Source organism: Schistocerca serialis, chromosome 2, assembly GCF_023864345.2.
Source record: "Schistocerca serialis cubense isolate TAMUIC-IGC-003099 chromosome 2, iqSchSeri2.2, whole genome shotgun sequence".
Taxonomy (NCBI): domain Eukaryota; kingdom Metazoa; phylum Arthropoda; class Insecta; order Orthoptera; family Acrididae; genus Schistocerca; species Schistocerca serialis.
In genome coordinates, this window is record NC_064639.1 from 576,332,436 (window position 1) to 576,353,136 (window position 20,701).

Genomic DNA, 20,701 nt, shown 5'->3' on the forward strand with positions numbered 1-20,701 from the left:
TTGGTGCCGTGCACTATCGTGCGGCGGCCCATTGTACTTTGTCACCTGTCATGTAGGTGTCGCAGTGGTCAAGGCACCGCATTAACACTTGGGAGGATCGGGGTTCGGTTTCCACCGTGCGGACTTTCAAAGAATATGAATGAAATTATGGTGTGGCCCTCAACTACGCACCCACAGTCTCAGAGCTGAAGTATTAAAACTTTTGGCTGGTTTCGTTGTCTAGGGGCTGGGATACGTAGTTGCCGCATTACAGGCCAAATACTGCTGAGTCTACAGTATACGATAAGAGTACACGCATGAATCGAATGGTCGAAGGACCTTCAATAACTCATGTACTATTTAAGTTACATGCCTGAAATTCATACCAATTTAGATTTACGCTGATAGCTTTCTAAAGACACGGCGATCGACAAAATCGGATGAAGCGTTTATATTTTGGAAATTCGTTGCTGGGTGTTGCTTGTATAATTTACCGCCAGATACTAAAATTTAAATTAATAAAGATATTGAAAATCTGATTACACTATCAGAATCGTCGTGAAAATAATAGTGATGTACTTGTTTCCTTTTGAGGTATCGTGATTCCTCTGGCTACTATTAATTTCTACACGAACTGTGAAATGTCTGCCATTAAGGTTTCACAAAGTCCGCCATCTTTGGCACTCCCGGCATACACATCTAATTCATCGACACAAAGCACCGACCTCGTCACAGCGGAATTCCCAGACACGCGGCTGGGGCTACCCCTCTCGTCCGGCTAGCGTTCGGCACCACGTGGTCCAGCTACTGTGCGGCATCACGCGGTTGCTAACGAGACGCGGCTTTGACGAGCGTCCTGTGCGGCCGCCTCAACTCCGAACACAGAATATTTCCAGGGCGCCACTACTCGCCCGTTACCTCACAACCATCCAGATTTAGGTTTTCTACCGTTTCCGTAAACTGATTAAGGTGAATAACTGGACGGTTCCTGTTGAATGGATACCACCGATTTCCGTCCCCTATTTTGTCCAATCTGAGCTTGTAACCCGTCTATAATACCCTTCCTTTTTCTTTCTTCGTATACAAGGCAGTATCGAGCAGCCTTCATTTTGAATCAGTTCCTGGAAATGACACATCCTTTGCCTCCACTATGCTTTATAGTGTCTTCCATCTAAACAACGAAGCTCAGTATATGCCAAACTAATTCCTCAGTTTGATGACCGGTAGACATCACTGTTTTTAGGATACGTGGGAACAGCTTCATCGCCGCGTTGGGTATGTGGATCCGCGGCCATCATGCGTCAACAGTATCTGTGGACTGAATGGCACTGGATCACTACAATAACAAAGCAGGGCCTTGCCCCCTGCCTTTTATACCATTACTATTAGCTGTTGTTACCAGTCGTGTGATGTCATTGTCTGTACGCTCATTAGATGTACATGCACATGAAAAATGACCATTTGGATTTTGAGATATTCCCAGAAAGCAAAGTTCGGGTGAGAAACGGTGACTTTTTGTTTACATTCGAATCTCTGTGTTCCTGAAGGAACACTGTACATTACATATTATAATTACATTCTAGCTTCCTCACTTTTAACATCTATGTTTACCAATGCATGGGAGTAAATAAAGAAGAGATAGTGAATCGAATCAGAGGCAGAAAATTTTTATGGAATATCATGACTAAAAGAAGAAATTCATAGGACACATGTTGAGGGATCGACACGTAGTCAGTTTTGTAATGGAGAGAAGTGTGGGAGGAAGGGTAACCATTGAAGAGGGAACCCAAAGCTTGAGTACAGTAAGATGGTTACGATGGACGTTGGTTGCCGCAGTAACGCAGAGCTGAAGGGATTCACACCGGATGGACAGGCAAACCGGCTTTCGGGCCACACTCATCCTTCAGTTATAATTTTCAAACTAGTAGGAGATACTAGATATTCTACACGCATTAAATGCGAATATTTACTAAGCAGTCTGGGTCTGCCTTTCGTCTACTGATTACTTATATTACGGAGCACACTGCCTTACACGTAACAGTCTCTGTCACCATTCGATGATGTTACCAGAATTTCGCAGTGCAGAACGTGGAACTTGCATACGGAAATACAGGACGAGATACTGAAAGCAGGGCTTTAAAGTAAATGACACTGGGCTCAGGTCAAAGCAGAACTTCCCTTGCACTGTGATTAAATAACTAAAAAATTTTCTCGCATGGTGCTACATAGTATGACAACTGTTTAAATTTTTACACAGGATTACCATCCCAATGTTGCTGAGTACTAAGTTTATGTGGAAGCTGCTACGAGAAGTAATTACAAGCAGTAAAGGAATGAAAGCCAGAAAGAAACTAAAACATGAGATTTTTGTTTATAGAAATAGCGACCACTTGTTGGGCAATGTGTTAACTTTGCCTTTGTACATGAAAAATTACTTTATTCCTGATTGTGGCTACGCATTGGGCGTCATAATGTGTCTTTATAGTTTCTACGTCACAACTCCATACAGTAGTCACTGGTCTAAATGAGGAGGAAATTTTCTTGGTCAATTCCTTTACTTCCCCTTGAACTTAGTCCTACGTCTGAAGACCTCTCTCCGTCAGAACGACATGCTGTGTTCTGTTAACTAGAAATTCTTCAACCCAGTCACAAAGTTGGTGCGGTATTCCCTACGCCCGAACTTTGTTCATTAGGCGGCAGTGCAGAACTGTATTGAACGCCTTCCTGAAGTCACAGATCACGGCATCTACCTGGTCGCTTGTATCCACTCCTTACTGGACCACGTGGACGAACAGACTCAGCTAGGTTTCACATCATCGTTCTTTTCGGGACCCATTTTAGTCTCTGCAGAGGAGATTTTTGGCCCCTAGAAATGTGATAATACCCGATCAAAAAAGACGTTCCAAAACTCAGCTACACTTCCACAGTGATCTGCGGTACACTGCTGCTAAAAGAGGATCAAATTCCTATGGTTACTCTACTAGAATCGTATTGGTATCCCATAAAGTTCAGTGACCTTACGTCTGTTAAGCGATTTCTTGACTTTCTATCCCACGGTCACTTATTTCGATATTTATCGTCTTGACGTTCCTGTGACAATTTAAGAAAGTTGAAACACTTTGAAAAGAGGTGTCTGGTGTTTCGCCCTTAAATCATCCTTGATTTCCATGCCGTTATGGTCAGTGATTGGACTGATTACTTTGATCCGTTTACTGATTTACCATACGACCAAAATTTCTGTTAGGTCGGTAGAATAAATTTCGCTTTAGAATTACTTGAACGCGTCATACATGTCTCTTTTTACTCTAATTTTCTCTTCGTTCAGTTTTTGTCTGCCTGTGAAAGTTCGGCTACGTCCATACTTGCAGTGAAGCTGTTTTTGCTTTCGCAGGGCTTTCTAATGTGGCTGTCGAACAACGGTGGTTTTTCCTCATCCCTCATAACTTTGCTAGGCAACAGCTGCCTAAGGCGTAGTGAATGTTTCGTGTTAACCGCTCAGGTAAGCCGAAATACCGTTTCGTCACACTTGCTATGAATAAATACTTTTTTGCGTTCCTTTACATTCTTATTTACAGCCTTATTCAGTAACATTATAGCGGCCTTATGAACGTTGGTTCCTTTTTAACTGAGTCGAAAAGTTGATGACTAGGAGAGCTAAGATATTTTCATGACCCGCGCAGAGTGGCCGCGCGGTTTGAGGTGTCATGCACGGATTGCGCGGCCCCTCCTGCCGGAGGTTCAAACCCTCCCTCAGGCATGGGTGAGTGTATTGTCCTTAACGTAAGTTAGTTTAAAGGAGTGTGTAAGTTTAGGGACCGATGGCCTGTGCAGTTTGGTCCCTTAGGAATTCACATACAATTGAACATATTTTCATGAGTCGGTTCTCTAATTGACTGCCGAAGGCAGTTTTCGGATAAGATATATGGAAAAATTTCACATGATTCTCTGTACCCACAACCCGATCTAATCACCTGGCTCTCTCAGCCTATAGTTGGTAAGCTGAAACCTTCCCCATAATCGGACGATATTAGAACCTGCAGCATGATGACCATTCAAACGCAGTGACTTATTTTGTTGTTATTGAGATGATTAATCGAGATTGTCAATATATACAGAATGCCCTGGTCGGAACACTATTAATTCTGAAACCATTAGGTATCTTCCTCCCCAAAACGTAGTCAACTGAACGAGAAATGTTTGTCTGGTCGATCGCCATAGATACGCGTTCAGTAACGAATATTTAGATCATATTCCTAGAAGTTGTAAGTCTCCGTTTTCAGCTCATTTACTGCGGCTACCATCGTGAGATAATGTGATTAACTCCGTTAAATAACAAGTAAGCATATATATCCTTGACTTGGGACATGCCTCCATGTCAAGGCCAAATTGGTCTTCTGTTTCCTGGTTGGGACTGGAGTCAACTCATTACTACATGCCACTTACCGATGCTTGCAAAACCTAATGCTTTCTCTGGGTGTAGCAGCAACAAAACATCGTGTTGGAGAACGGAACGCGTTGCGTACTTTTATCCCGGACATGGAAGATGAGTCAAGTTTTTAAATGCGAAAGTTTGAAGTTCATTACAAGGTACGTCGCTCAGTCTGGGTGTGTTTCAGTGATTTTTTCCACACATGTCAACGAGTGCCACTGTAGGTGTCAGTTAGTTCCTATCTCAAGTAAGAAAAGTAGTTGACATTAAAGATATTGCGTGTCAACAAAAAAAAAGTGTTGGTGGTTGTCCTATCACCCGTCTCAGATACAGCTAGGTGCGGTGTCCAGTATACCGGCATATGACGACCTCGGTGTAGCTTCCGTTGTGCCCCTAGGGCGGCGTTTTATCAGAACAAATGGAGACGTCACACCAGTACGCAGTTGTGCCGAATTGGGGATCATCTGGGTTCGAGTTTCGGTAATCCACCCCCCCCCCCCCCAATGAAGTGGTGCTGCTTTTCATAGATTCTACATCTACTACATCTACCCGCGCGGATAGCCGGGCGCATCAAAGCGTTCTCTTCCCGGATGGGGAGGTGAACCGGTCAGGGTTCGAATCCACCCAATGGACTAATGACGAGGGCCGGTGTGGTAGCATACCTGGATGTAGTTTTTAGGCAGTTTCCCAAATCCCACTAGGTAAATATCGGGCTGGTATCCACATACCGCCTCAGACACACGCTACAGAAACATTTAGAAAGCATTCTCATACTTGCTCATAGAAGGAAAACGCGCCGATTTGGTTCACTGAGTCTATCCTGGGGTGCGAATAGAATGATGGCCTTAGACGTTTAGTCGTACCTATAACCAGCAGACCCATACAGCTATATACATATGATTATTCCGCAGTTCACATCCCAGTCTTGGCGGAGGGTTCAGGGAACTACTTTCAGACTATTTCTCAGCCTTCCACTCTCGAATGGCACGTGAGAAAAACGAGTACTCTTATCTTTCCATGCGAGCTCTGATTTTATTACGGTGGTCATTTCTCCCCATGCACGTGGGAGGCATCAGAATATTTCCAAATTCGGAGGAGGAAGTTGCTGACTGAAATTTAGTGAAAAAAATTTCCCCAAAATGAAAAAGTATTTGTTTCAATGAGTCCCGCACTTACTTGCTCATCATATCTGTAACAGTCTCTCCTCGATTTTAAGGTAATATATAACGAGCTGCTCTTCTTTCAACTCTTTCGATGTCCTCAGTAAAACCTGTCTGACAAGGATCCCACAGCACGTAGCAACAACGCTCGACAAGAGAATGGACAAGTGTAGCGTAGACAGCGTCCTTAGTAAATTGGTTGCACCTTCTAAGAATTCAGCCAACAAGACACAGTCTTTTGATCTTCTACCCCACAACATTTTCTGTCTGATGGTTCTAATTTAAGTTGTTCGTAACTGTAATCCCTGGTAACTTTGTTGAATGGGCAGCCTTTAAATTTGTATCATTTATCATGTAACCGAAATTTAACGGAATTTTTTTAGTATTCATCTGGAGTCTCTCACACTTATTATTTTGTTATTTTATCCATGTTCGACCTTTTGAACTATGTGGTCGTTAATTATTGTAGGTGAATAACGCAACCAGCCAGAAATGCTTTTAATTTGCCATTATTTCGTTGCCATAGCCGGTTTCGAGTTACCATGTCCATCTACAGATGGCTAACATTTCCTATGCCTTTGATGTTTTGCTCAACAACAGGCGACGTGCAGATGAACAGAACATCAATGTAATTAGAAATTTTACCCATCTGGAAACGGGCGTGGTAACCACAAACCGTTTATGGCAATAAAATAAAGCATTTCAAAAGCATTTGCGATATTCACCAACAAATACTTCTTATTGTTCATGGTCAATTGTTGCTTTCGCACCATACATATATATTGCTAAGTCGTTTTGTAATTCATATTGATCTTTTGATGACTTTACTGGATGGTAAAAGACAGCATCATCGCAAACAATTTAAGTGCGCTGCTCAGACTGTCTCCCAAAGGTTTAAGCAGATAAGAACTAGTAGAGAGCCTGTAACGCTACCTTGGGGAACACCAGATATCACTTCTGTTTCACTCGACAACTTTGCATCAGTTACCGCGAAATGTTAGGTTTCTGACCAGAACTCACGTATGCAGTCGCGCAACTGAGGCGATACTCCACGGGCTGGCACGCAGCCATCTTGAATTACGTTTCTGCTGTTTCCTTCCATCACTCCAAATGAACAGGATGTTTCCTTCAACAAGTCGTAGCTGATTCCTTTCCTTAATCTATCAGAATTGTGCTCTTGGTGCTTCTCTATTAACTGCTGTGCCAAGAGGACTGTATACTTCCTCGTCACGATGAGGCCGCACTGACTACTGCTTCTTCGGTTTCACTACATCTAAGCGAAGAACCTAGAAATACAGTACAGCAGGAGTCACACCATCATTGTATTTTTGTCCGAAAGCGTAGGAAACCTAAATGTTGGTGGTCGGATGCACGCTCTCAGACTTTGCATGGAGATGTGAATTCTCTTCCTCTTGAAACCGCTCGGATTGCACATCAACGGAAGAAGACAGCGCAGTTGTTTTCTCAAGAAAGAACTAATGAAATGTAGGCACCTACTTTTAACAACACTGCGATGATCTACTGTCTACAGCGTACTTGTCAACATCTTGTCAAAAAAGAGAAAAAAGAATTCCAAAATCATTCCGAATGCCATCTCAGTTTGTTTCTGAAACTAATCTTTGCAGTTGTTACTTGGAGAACCACATTTGCTTGTAACATAATCTTAGCATCATCCGTTGAATATACTGCGGAATTTGGCTCATTTTATGTACCATGCTTACTGACAGTCAATCGTGCAACGAACAGTAATAAGTGAGTGGGAAAGAATGGAGTCCCTCCTCTGTACAAAAAGAGGATAGAATGAATTACAGACTAATATCCCTAGCCTGTTTATTGATAATAATATTAATAATATTTATTATTTTGTAAATGTCATGGAATACCTCCTAATATAGTGTCGGATCACCTATTGCACGGCATAATGCAGCAGATCGACGTGACATGAGCACGAGAAGCAATTGGAAGTCATGTGCAGAAGTATTGATCCATGCTGTCTCTATAACCGTCCATAATTGCGAAAGTGTTGCTGGTGCAGGATACCGTTCCTCACAAGCGACTATTAATCAAATTGCGTGCATATGGAGTATGGTCTCAGTTGTGTGACTGGATTCGTGATTTCCTCTCAGAGAGGCCACAGTTCGTACTGATAGACGGCAAATCATCGAGTAGAACAGAAGTGATATCTGTCGTTTGCAAGATAGTGTCATAGGTCCTCTGCTGTACCTTATTTACATAAATTATCTTAAGTGATAATCTGAGCAGCCCCCTTAGATTGTTTGCAGATGAAGCTGTAATTTACCGTCTAATAAAATCATCAGACGATCAATTCCAATTACAATGTGATCTAGAGAGAATTTCTGTATGGTGAGAAAAGTGGTAATTGGCACTAAACAAAGAAAAGTACGAGGTCATCCACATGGGTACTAAAAGAAATCCGATAAATTTTGGGTATACGATAAATCAAACAAATATAAGGGCTGTCAGTTCGACTAAATACCTAGGAATTACAATTACGAGCAACTTAAATTGGAAAGACCACATAGATAATATTGCAGGGAAGGCGAAACAAAGACTGCGCTATGCTGGCAGAACACATAAAAGATGCGACAAACCCGCTAAAGAGACCGCTTGTCCGTCCTCTGCTGGAATATTGCTGCGTGGTATGGGATCCTTACCAGGTAGGATTGACGGAGGACATCGAGAAAGTGCAAAGAAGGGCAGCTCGTTTCGTGTTATAGCGCAATAGGGGTGAGAATGTCACTGATATGATACGCGAGCTGGGTGGCAGTCACTGAAACAAAGGCGGTTTTCTTTGCGGCGAGATCTATATGCGAAATTTCAATCACCAACTTTCTCTTGCAAACGCGAAAATATTTTGTTGACATCCACCTACATAAGGAGAAATTATCATCATAATAAAATAACAGAACTCAGAGAGCGAACGGAAAGATTTAGGTGTTCCTTTTTCCCACGCTCCATTCGAGAGTGCAATGGTAGACAAGTAGTATGAAAATGGTTCGATACACCCTCTGCCAGACACTTAAGTGTGAATTGCAGAGTAACCATGTAGATGTAGATGTAGATTTTGTGCACGAAATGACTTCTCGACTATGTCTCGTAAAGTTTCGATAGGATTCATGTCGGCCAGCAGCGGAGGCCGTGCCGTTCTAGGCGCTTCAGTCCGGAACCGCGAGACTGCTACGGTCGCAGGTTCGAATCCTGCCTCGGGCATGGATGTGTGTGATGACTTAGGTTAGTTAGGTTTAAGTAGTTCTAAGTTCTAGGGGACTGATGACCTCAGATGTTAAGTCCCATAGTGCTCAGAGCCATTTGAACCATTTGATTCATGTCGGACAATTTGGATAGCTAAATCATTCTCTCAAACTGTCCAGAATGTTCTTCAAACCAGTTGCGAACAATTGTGGCCCACTGACGTGGAGCATTTTCAGTCATAAAAATTCCACAGGTGTTAGGGAACATGCTGTTCATGAATGACTGCAAATGGTCTCCAAGTACCCGATCATAACCAGGACGCAGTTCATTCCATCTAAACAGAACTTGTACCACTATCATGCCACCACCAGTTTGCACGGTGCCGTATTGACGACTTGGGTCCATGACTGCTTGGGGTCTGCTCCACACTCGGACCCTACCAACAGCAATTTCCAAATAAATCTGGACTCATCTGACCAGGCTACAGTTTTCCTGCTGTCTAGGGTTCAAACGATGTCGTCACGAGCTCAGGAGAGGCGCTGCAGGCGATGTCCTGCTGTTAGCAAATTCACTCGCGTCGGTCGTCTGCCTATTAACGCTAAATTTCGCCGCACTGCCCTAACAGATACATCCCACATTGATTTCTGCGGTTATTTCACGCAGTGTTGCTTGCTTATCACCGACAACTCTACGCAAACGCCACTGCTCTCTCTCGTGAAGCGAAGGCCGTCGGCCACTGTGTTGTCCGTGTCAACAGCTAATCACACAATGAAGGCTTTCACGACCGGATGTTTCAGCTGCCGAGAATTCTTCCAGGTTGTATAGCCGAGGTCCATGGAACTCTTTTATCCCTGACGCTTAGTCCAAAGCTACGTTGGACATTTTCGGAGGTGCTCCTGGTTGTGCTGAGTCTTTGGACGAAACGTCAGGGTAGAAGAGTTCCATGGACCACGGCCATACAACCCGAAGGAATTCTCGGCAACTCAGTACCTAATGCCCACAATTTGGTATTCTCGGCACGCTCTTGACGCATTGGATCTCGGAATACTGAATCCTCTAACGTTTTCCGAAATGGAATGTCCCATGCATCTAGCTCCAACTACCATTTTGCGTTGAAAGTCTGTTAGTTCACGTCATGCGGCCATAACCACGTCGGAAACCTTTTCAGATGACTCACTATGGTACAAATGACAGCTCCGCTACAGGACCGCCCTTTTATGCGTCGTGTACATAATACTACCGTCACTTGTTCAAATGGCTCTGAGCACTATGAGACTTAACATCTGAGGTCATCAGTCCCCTACTTAAGCCTAACTAACGTAAAGACATCACACACATCCATGTCCGAGGCAGGATTCGAACCTGCGACCGTACAGGTCTCGCGGTTCCAGACTGAAGCGCCTAGAACCTCTCGGCCACAACGGCCGGCACCGTCACCTGTATATGTGCATATCGCTACCCCATGTTTTGTCATCTCAGAGTAAACCCTCTGCAGTAAAAATTAGTTTGATTTTTTGTAAATGTCTCCCAGTTAGTAAATGTAGGTGAACAGGTGCAATCTCTCTTTCTACAGTTGCTAAAAGCGATTTAAATCCTACCTTGTTGTCGACTTGCATCTGAGCTATGGACTAATAGAATAACACGTCACTGACTTGAAAATTTTTCGAATAGTTGGACCCTGTAGGTGATAATGGTCGGTGAAAGTGAAACAGAAACAAAATGAATGAAATGATAAATCTTGTACGACTGTTGCAGGTGCTCGAAGGAAAGTAAATGAATGTAACAGCGACTATACCACAAGGAAGCGTGTTACGAGCGCAATGTTCTCAAGAAACATAAACTGTTTGCCAGATTTTGTCAACAACACTCTCAGTATGTTCGCAGACAGTGCTGATGTCTTCAGGAAACTGTCGTCGCTGGACGACCTCAAGGAAATGTGGACTTACTTGGATAAATTTTCCACTCGGCGGTGTGGTTGACAGGTCTCTTGAAATGTGGATAATTGACGGAAAAGATACGTAACAATGAGCTAGTATACAACAGTATTCGATTACAAGAATGTAAATCAACATCTGGAGCACGTTGTATCGTTTACACACATAAGAGTAACACTAAGAATCTACATGAAATAGAGCAGACATTTAAAATCTATAGTGGGCATTTTTTGCAAGGATTTTGGGAATGTGTAGTGAATTTGTAGTGCAAACCGCATGCAATCCATTTGTGCAGTTGCTAGAGCATTTGGAGTCATTGTCAAGTAAGTATGAAAGTATATACGGAAAAATTCAGAGACGCACTGAAGGAAAAGTATAACCGAGATGCTAAGGAAACTTTAATGCGTATCTTTGGAAGAAAGGAACGGCTATTCATTCGAAAACCTGTTAGATAATTTCGGAGATCAGGTAGCTGAGACTCGTACCGTGGGATGTTAATCATAGTCCTCTCGCTCAACACACAGATGGAATAAGACAGGAAATCGCCAGTACTGACATCAGTTATCCTCTAGCAAGCACTTCGAGGTGGTTTCCGAAATCTAAACACGCATATCTTCTGCTGAGTTACTCTCTTTACATACGGTACCACAAGAAATGTAGCACTAAGAGTTGTATTAACTGCTGTGTCGAATATTCTGCCTTCGACAAGCGTCTAAAAAATCACTGAAACACACCCAGACTGAGTGATGTGCCTTCTAATGAACTTCCAACGTTCGGATTTAAAAACTTGACTCATCTTCCATGTCCGGGATAAAAGTACGCAACGCGTCCCGTTCTCCAACACGGCGTTTTGTTGCTGCTACTCCCAGAAAAAGCATTAGGTTTTGCAAGCATCGGTAAGTGGCCTGAAGTAATGAGTTGACTCCAGTTCCAACCAGGAAACAGAAGACCAATTTGGCCTTGCCATGGAGACATGTCTCAAGTCAAGGATATATATGCTTACTTGTTAGTTAACGGAGTTAATAACATTATGTCACGATGGTAGCCTCAGTAAATGAGCTGAAATCGGAGACTTACAAGTTCTAGGAATATGATGTAAATATTCGTTACTGAACGCATATGTATGGCGATTGACCAGACAAACAGTTCTCTTTCAGTTGACTACGTTTTGGGGAGGAAGCTATCTAATGGTTTCAGAATTAATAGTGTTCCTACCAGGACATTTTGTATAATTGGACGATCGCAATTAATCATCTCAATAACAACAAAATAAGTCATTGTGTTTGAATGGTTACCATGCTCCAGGTTCTAATATCGTCCGATTATGGGGAAGGTTTCAACTTACCAACTATAGGCTGAGAGAGCCAGGTGATTAGATCGGGTTGTGGGGACAGAGAATCATGTGAAATTTTTCCATACATCTTATCCGAAAACTACCTTCGGCAGTCAATTAGAGAAAATATGTTCAAGTGTGTGTGAATTCCTAAGGGACCAAACTGCTGAGACCATCGGTCCCTAGACTTACACGCTACTTTAAACTAATTTAAACTAACGTTAAGGACAATACACACACCCATGCCCGAGGGAGGATTCGAGCCTGCGACCTTAGCAGCAGCTCAGTTCTGGACTGAAGCGCCTAGAACCGCTGAGCCACAACGGCCAGCCCACCTGGATTCAGTCAGCGTTGGCAGGATACCTACAAATGTTTTTCTGCTAACAAGGTAAAAGCGCCAGTCGATAAAATTTGGTTGGTTGATTTTGGGGGAAGGAACCAAACAGCTACGTCATCGGTCCCATCGGATTAGGGAAGGAAGCCGGACGTGCCCTTTCAAAGGAACCATCCAGGCATTTGTCAGAAGCGATTTAGAGAAGTCGCGGTAAACCTAAATCACGATGGCCGGACGCGGATTTGAACCGTCGTCCTCTCGAATGCGAGTCCATTGTGTTAACCACTGCGCCACCTCGCTCGGTCGATAAATTTTATGCGACATAATATTCCATCTACCAAATATCGATGGAAGGTACTAGGGTACAATATTTAGCTTTAGAAGTAATACTGCAGCTCTCCGTTTCAGAAAACAGCCTGGACGCGCGTAAACCCGTTATTAAAATGTTGAATAGGTATTTGACCATTCCCTTGCTCTATAATGCTCTGTATGTAGTGAGGAGAGTAGGACACATTGTCAGAAGGAAGGGGGGTTCAAATATCGGTCCAACCAATCTGATTTGCAAAAACAGACATGTCTGATAGGATAGCCGCAATCAGTGATTTTACAATGGTACTTATAATCCGTCCTGATTGCAAAATGTTTATTCATACGACCGGTTTCGGTTCATCTAGAACCATCTTCAGGTCTGAGATGTCGGTTACAGCAGTAACCCGTCCAAATACAGCAACTTTCACATGCTGCGTCACAATCAAGACGGATTATAAGTAGCAACCTGATTTGCTTTCCCGTAATTTCACTGCGCATGGCTGCCGAGGTTATTTGTTCGGCTAGGATGTGAGTGATTCATCTTCACAGCCTTCTCCAGTTGAGAAAGTGCACCGTCCTTAAACAGTGGCCGGCCGGAGTGGCCGAGCGGTTCTAGGCGCTTCAGTCTGGAACCGCGCGACCGCTACGGTCGCAGGTTCGAATCCTGCCTCGGGCATGGATGTGTGTGATGTCCTTAGGTTAGTTAGGTTTAAGTAGTTCTAAGTTATAGGGGACTGATAACCTCAGATGTTAAGTCCCATAGTGCTCAGAGCCAATTGAACCAATTGAACCTTAAACAGTGATATCAGGAAACTCTTACATCGGGGAAGACTTCGTAGTTTGCGAAACATGAAACTTAAACGTCATTTTCGTCTCGCTCAATAATGTGGCTTCATGTTGTTTACGACGTTACATCTAATAATTTTATTTATGTGACTGAATTCAGTAGCGATATCCTTTATCCCGTACTCAAGCCACGCATTTATCTACAAGCCAGGCCCCATTCTTCCACAAAGTGCAAATTTTGCCTGTGTCATTCACAATTTGTGTAGGATTACTAAATGCTGATACTGTAGTGAAGACGTCAGCTGTGTCAGTAAATCGTCTGGGAATCTGCTAACTTTAGGGGCCTCTGTCACTCATAACCAAATTTTTTTGAGTTGTGACAGTGTTATTATTTATCTTTACTGCTCGACGTTTCAGTATCATTGCTGATATCTTCCTAGTGAGCAATGTCTTTACGCTGGCTGTGAGCCCTGTTCACCATCCTGAAAATGGTTCCTTTCATATGGACGGCCTGCTAGTGAGATGACATTTTGATAAGTTTGTTTTTGGATAGGTTTCGGTTTGAGTAAACAATTTTTTCTTCTTTTTCTCCAGAAATGTTTCGTTGAAGTTACATCTTCCACGATAATTTTTTTTTATTTTCTTTCAGTTAAATAGCAGGAAAATGGAGTTGAGTGCAATTACGTAATTTCAGTTTTAAGTAAACTATTCACAATTTCGAAAAGAGACAAAATATGTTGTACACACCTTGTTAGCACTTGCTGAGGGTTTTATGGCTTTCTGCATTTTGTGTTATAGCAGTTTTTCGTTTACAGTTTGTCATCTGCTACCATAGAGAAATTACTGTAGCAAAATTATTTACGTAACAACGCTGTAAGATTCCCAGTGATAAATTTTCTGAGTAAATAACTTTTGTACATTAATTTGTCTATCCTTGCAGATGACAAACTGTGAAAGGAAAACAGCTATAAAACAAAATACAAAAAGCCATTACACTCAAAAAATGGTTCAAATGGCTCTGAGAACTATGGGACTCAACTGCTGTGGTTATCAGTCCCCTAGAACTTAGAACTACTTAAACCTAACTAACCTAAGGACATCACACACATCCATGCCCGAGGCAGGATTCGAACCTGCGACCGTAGCAGTCGCACGGTTCCGGACTGCGCGCCTAGAACCGAGAGACCACCGCGGCCGGCCCATTACACTCACTGCAGCTTCTAACAAGGTATATACAAAAATATTTTTTCTGTTTTCGAAACTGTGAATACTTTTCTTAAAAACTGAAATTATGTATTTACAGATAGTAAAGAACAAATTTCCTGTCATTTAAATGAAAGCAAACAAGGAACTCATTGATGCTGGTGTAACTTCAACAAAACATGTCTGGAAAAAAGGAATAAAAAATGTTCACTGAAGGCGGGTCCCTTCCAAAAACAAATTGATTTGTAAGGAAATGAGGGTCCAAAGAGTGGGTTTCAACCTCAAGATTGAATGTTGATAGGTGAAAAGGAGAATGAACAGATGCAACTACCGACTGGTTATAATTAAAAAGTAGCTACTCACGGAAGTCCAGCGTTGGCTCTAACTATCGTATGGCAGTACAACTTGGCAGATAAGCTAATACGTTAATGTGGGACCCTTAACGAAGGAAAAGAATTAGTTTCAATTTTGGCCACTAGGTGCAAATCTGGCACTATACAACATCTCACTGACATCTCCGGTGCTCATACTGAACATATTGCGTAAGCCCCAGTTAATAATAAAATCAAAATCATGCCCTTATCACCTGTGAGACCTTTTCTGCCCATGCCCCATTGCTAATCCATCACAAATGGAAACATTTATTGCGTTTTTTCTTGGACTTACAACACCAGATTTGCACCTGGTGGACAAAATTGGAACTAATTTTTTTCCAGCTTGATCACTATTCGTTCAAAATGCTTTCGTGCACGAAACAAAAGAGAAAAATCTTCTCTGCAGTGGAGTGTGCGCTGATATGAAACTTCCTCGCAGATTAAAACTGTGTGCCGGACCGAGACTCGAACTCAGGACCTGTGCCTTTCGCTGAAAGTGCTCTACCAGTCTAGAACTAAAGCTGTGAGGACGGGGCGTGAGTCGTGCTTGGGTAGCTCAGTTGGTAGAGCACTTGCCCGCGAAAGGCAAAGGTCCCGAGTTCGAGTCTCGGCCCGGCACACAGTTTTAATCTGCCAGGAAGTTTCATATCAGCGCACACTCCACTGCAGAGTGAAAATCTCATTCTGGAAACATCCCCCAGGCCACGTCTCCGCAGTATTCTTTCTTTCAGGAGTGCTAGTTCTGCAAGGTTCGCAGGAGAGCTTCTGTAAAGTTTGGAAGGTAGGACACGAGGTACTGGCGGAATTAGGGCTGTGAGGACGGGTCGTGAGTCGTGCTTGGCTAGCTCAGTTGGTAGGGCACTTGCCCACGAAAGGGAAAGGTCCCGAGTTCGAGTCTCGGCCCGACACACAGTTTTAATCTTCCAGAAAGTTTCATCAGCCCACACTCCGGTGCAGAGAGAAAATCTCATTCTGGATTAATGGTTTTCTTCCGGGTTTTCAGCTGACCAGTTGTTTCATATTTCTGCGCGATATTTAGACGGCCAGGTTGGAGTCTACGTACTCAGTAAATACAAAACTTGCAGCACCTGGGTCGGTCGTCAAAATATCGTGCAGAAAAATAGAAGCAACCAGCCGAAAGCATACCATTAAACTACTTGGAAGATTTAATGTGATACCAGAGCAGCAGGATGGTACTCACGGTTGCTACCAGGCAAGGGAGAGCCTGTGGTAGGGCAGACGCAGGCCAGCTCCAGGCAGGCGAGCAGCAGCAGCAGGTGCTCCGCCGCCCACCAGGATGGGCCGGCGCCGCCACGTCCTCTGGCGGCCATCGCGTGTGTGGCGGTCCTGGCGGCCGACTCGTCGCACGCCCTTCTTGAGGAGCTTCTCCGCCACCACCCAGAGCTTGAGGAGGCCACAGGCCGCGCCTCCGCACATGCGGCTCCCCACGTCTCTTCTCCGTGTTCCGTGGCTGCCGGCAGCGCTGGCATCTGTGCTGCGAGTGCCGCGCGCGACCTGCGGCAGCGGCTGCGGCGGCGGCGGCGGCGGCGGCGGCGGTCCGCGCGCTGTGACGTCACCGGCGCCCTTGGCCACCAGCGGTCGTCGCGGAAGACGCCGCGCTTGCCGAAACGCCAGGCGGCGCGTGCGGTTTTCTTGCCCCCTCTACAACCCTACAGGTCCTTCACTCCTACTCACAAGACTGCTTTTTGTCTTTCTAACGTCAGAGCCGTCTTCTGAGAAGTGGCACAGCGCAAACATTACGACTTCAATTTATTTCTTTCGCAATTGTTCGTTATGTGACATTAACGACCTCACGCACGGTGTTGTCTTAGGTGCAACAAATAAACGACTAGTGAAATAACAACTTCATGTTGGGTTGGGCACAGGTCACGTGACAATCCTCAAGCTCCGTGCAGTGAGGGAACTGCACGTACGACAGTCTGGTTTAAAACGACGCTATAGATCAAATATTTCCTATGCGTTTATACTGAGCAACGCACCGTGAGATCACAAGGATGCATACATCCAGCGTCTCGGCTATTCCACTCTTCTTCCGCACTATTGTAGCACACCGCGGTCAATATATTGTAATAGCATGAAGTCGGCATACAACAATCAGTAGCTTTGGATAAGTGTATTACATGCCAAAGGACAAAGTCAGAATATTTAGCACTGAAGGGTGTGCAGATGAGGTCTTGGAAGATCCAGGATGATGAGCTGAAATCGGTCTGCAAATTTAAATACCTAGAGTCGTACATACAGAGGGATGGAGGACTGGAAAGCGAGATACAACACCGAATAAATTGCGGTTGGAGCAACTGGAGGAAAATGAGTGGAGTGTTGTGTGACAAGAAGGTGAGCATTGGGTTGAAAGGGAAAGTGTACAAGTCGGTGGTAAGGACTGCTATGATATACGGGGCAGAGACATGGCCAATCACAGTAGCCCAAGAAAGGAAGATGGAAGTGGCGGAAATGAGGATGCTGAGGTGGATGTGTGGGGTAACAAGGAAGGACAGAATTAGAAATGAATTTGTTAGAGGAGCTGTGAAAGTAGGACCCATGGGGAAGAAGATACAAGAGAGCAGACTAAGGTGATACGGACACTTACAGAGAAAAGTGGAAGAGTATATCGGAAACAGACTTGAAGATATAAAGATTGAGGGAGCGAGAAGGAGAGGAAGACCGAAGATGAGGTGGAAGGATAAGATATCCGGGGACCTAAGGGAGAAAGGATGGAAGAAGGAAGAAGCAATGGATACAGAACTATGGAGGAGAAGGATACAGAAGGGCAACGCTGACCCTACGTGACGTGGGAAAAGGCGACGATAAAGAAAGAAAGAAAGATGCTTCGTTATGCCAATCAATAGCATAGAATAGACAGAATAGGTAGGACTAAGGCCATCTACGTTAAGGGCTGGTTCGAGACCTTTTTCCCAGACGAGTGACTTATTTCGATCTCGCTCCCGAATTTCTCTCACCCCCCCCCCCCCCCCCCCCCGCGTACCCCCCCTCCCTCCCCCGCCCTCGCACACTTTAACCTGTGTAAGTTTTCGCTACTAGGAGGGGCGTTCAATAAGTAAAACAACACTGTTTTACGTGGTTTCACTCACGATTCCAATACACTACGTTACGAGGGTTGCCAGAGAGTAATGCACCGCATTTTTTTTTCTCAGCCGAAAGCAATGCTACGAATGCGGAACGTTACGTATGTATTATTTGAAATCTTCTGAGTGAGCGCGCCAAGTTTCCGTCACTTCCGACAGATAACGTAGCTGCCGGACAGTTTCAAAATGGCATCTGTAGGTAATGTACTTTACAAGCAACGTGTCGTCATTGAATTTCTTACCGCAGAGAAAGGAACTGTGGGGAATATTAACAAACGCTTGTGCAAAGATTATGGAGCATCTGGTGTCGACAGAAGTACAGTTAGTCGCTGGGCACGGAGGGTGAGGTCATCAGAGGGCGGTTCGGTGGAGCTCGACGAATTGCAGCGGTAGGGGAGACCATCCACGGCTGTCACACCTGAAGCCCTGACCTAGCGCCCTCGGACTTCCACTTGTTTGGGTCGTTAAAGGATAACACTCGTGGAAGACATTTTGAGGACGATGAGGAGGTGAGTCACACAGTGAAGCACTGGCTCCGCCACCAGGACAAGGATCGGTACCGACAGGGCATACACGCCCTTATTCCGCTCTGGAGGAAGGCCGTAGAATGGGATAGAGATTACGTAGAAAAATAGAGTGTGCAGATAAAACATCATTCTTTCGTTTGTGCAATTCTCATTATGTTCAATAAAGAATTGTTGAAGAAAAAAATGTGGTGCATTACTTTCTGCGTAACCCTCGTATTTCCCATTATTTTGGCTGCAGAATTCTATTTTTCAACATAATCTCCGTTCAGAGGGACGGCCTTAGGCCAACTTTCTGGGAGGGCCTGTTTGCCCGCATGGTACAACTCTACTGGTCGACGTTGAAGTCAACGTCTTGCTCCATCAATAACCTCCCCATCATCCACGTACTGCTTCCTGTGGAGTGCGTCCTCGCTGGCCCAAACTCGATGCTCTTTCTGGTCTTCTATTGGGCAGCGAGGAACCCAGTGGAAACACACCTGATCTACAACTGTTGTACGAAAGCTTCGGCACTATCAACAGAGACGTCCAGTTGGACAGCGAGGTGTTTGACTGTGATCCGTCAATCACCTCGAATGAGTTGCATGAGCCACAGCTACGTGCGGCCGCCCGGCACGCAGGAGATCGGACAGATTTGTGCGACTTTACTGCAATGATGACAGATGCCTCGCCCAACGACTCACCGTGCTTTTGTCTCCGTAGACGTTCTGCAAGCGACTACGAATACCTGTGATGCTCAGGCTTTCTGCCAAAAGAAACTTAATGACAGCCATCTACTTGGAACGCACTCGGTTACAGACGCCATTTTGAAAGCTCCTTATTGTGCCGCCACCTATCGGAACTTCATGAAGTTATAAGGGCCGACGCGGGAATACTCCAAGATGTGCCACGACAACGTCTGTATTTTTGCAACCGACATTGGCTGAGAAAAAAAAAAGATGCCTTACTTATTGTAAGCCCTTCGTAACTATGACATCCTCTATGAGCACCTCTTGCACCTGGACGCTGCTCTCAGCTTTGCACCCCAGTCTGCCTCTGCTGTACAGAAATCTTACACCTGTCGCGCATCTAGCTCCCCTTTCAGGCCGGCCGCGGTGACCGAGCGGTTCTAGGGGCTTCAGTCCGGAACCACGCGGTTGCTACGGTCGCCGGTTCGAATCCTGCCTCGGGCATGGATGTATGTAATGTCCTTAGGTTAGTTAGGTTTAAGTAGTTCTAAGTTCTAGGGGACTGATGACCTCAGATGTTAAGTCCCACAGTGCTCAGAGCCATTTGAATCCTTAGGTTAGTTAGGTTTAATTAGTTCTAAGTTTAGGGGACTGAAGACCTCAGCTGTTAAGTCCCATAGTGCTTAGAGCCATTTCCACCATTTTTTTCCCCTTTCAGCTTCGCGCCCCAAGCGGCGGCTTGTGTCGCTTGGACCATAAACCGACCCTGTCTTACATACTGTATATAAGTATAGATTACGCAACAACTCTCTCATCCAGAAATCACATCTGATTTTTTTTTTTTTTTTTTTTTTTTTTTTTTTTTTTTTTTTTTTTTTTTTTTTTTGAGAATATACGAGTGATATTCGCAACTACGACACTCACTCAAGAGTGTCACATTGTTGTGTTTTCAGGAGCCTTTGTTCTTCATACGGCTGCACGATTGGCATATACGTGTGTGGACGCTCCAATGAAGAGGAATGTTGACAGACTGCATTCGTCATCGTCATATGAGCCCATCTGGCGTGATGGTACGGGGTACACACCGCGATCACCTCTGGTCCGTGGCCAATAATTTGGACAGCAGCCGTTATATTTCTGACGTGTTAAGGCTGGTGGCTGTGTCCTTTCATCGACGTATCAACAATATAACACTATTGAATTTTGTCGGCGCTGACTTGACACCCCTCAACACAGAGTTCGACTGTTGCTCTGGTAAGCACTTTCTCCAATTCTCTCAACTCAATGAAAACATAGAATCAAGGAATGCCGGGAGATTGACACACAACCACTCGCTAGCCTATACGACGTA

The 20,701-nt window shown here is 44.4% G+C and overlaps 1 protein-coding gene and 1 non-coding gene across 2 annotated transcripts in view; one reads left to right on the forward strand and one right to left on the reverse strand.

Moving 5' to 3' along the window:
• LOC126457578 (protein takeout-like) overlaps positions 1-16,583 on the reverse strand; it is a 137,632-nt gene extending 121,049 nt beyond the window's left edge. The window contains exon 1 of the mRNA XM_050094005.1: positions 16,256-16,583. Coding sequence (XP_049949962.1) covers positions 16,256-16,544 — 289 coding nt within the window. The 5' untranslated portion in view covers positions 16,545-16,583. The remainder of the gene's footprint in view (positions 1-16,255) is intronic.
• On the forward strand, positions 15,599-15,673 carry Trnas-cga (transfer RNA serine (anticodon CGA)). The gene has a single exon. It is a non-coding gene; the product is annotated as a tRNA-Ser (tRNA).
• Positions 16,584-20,701: the final 4,118 nt, after the last annotated feature.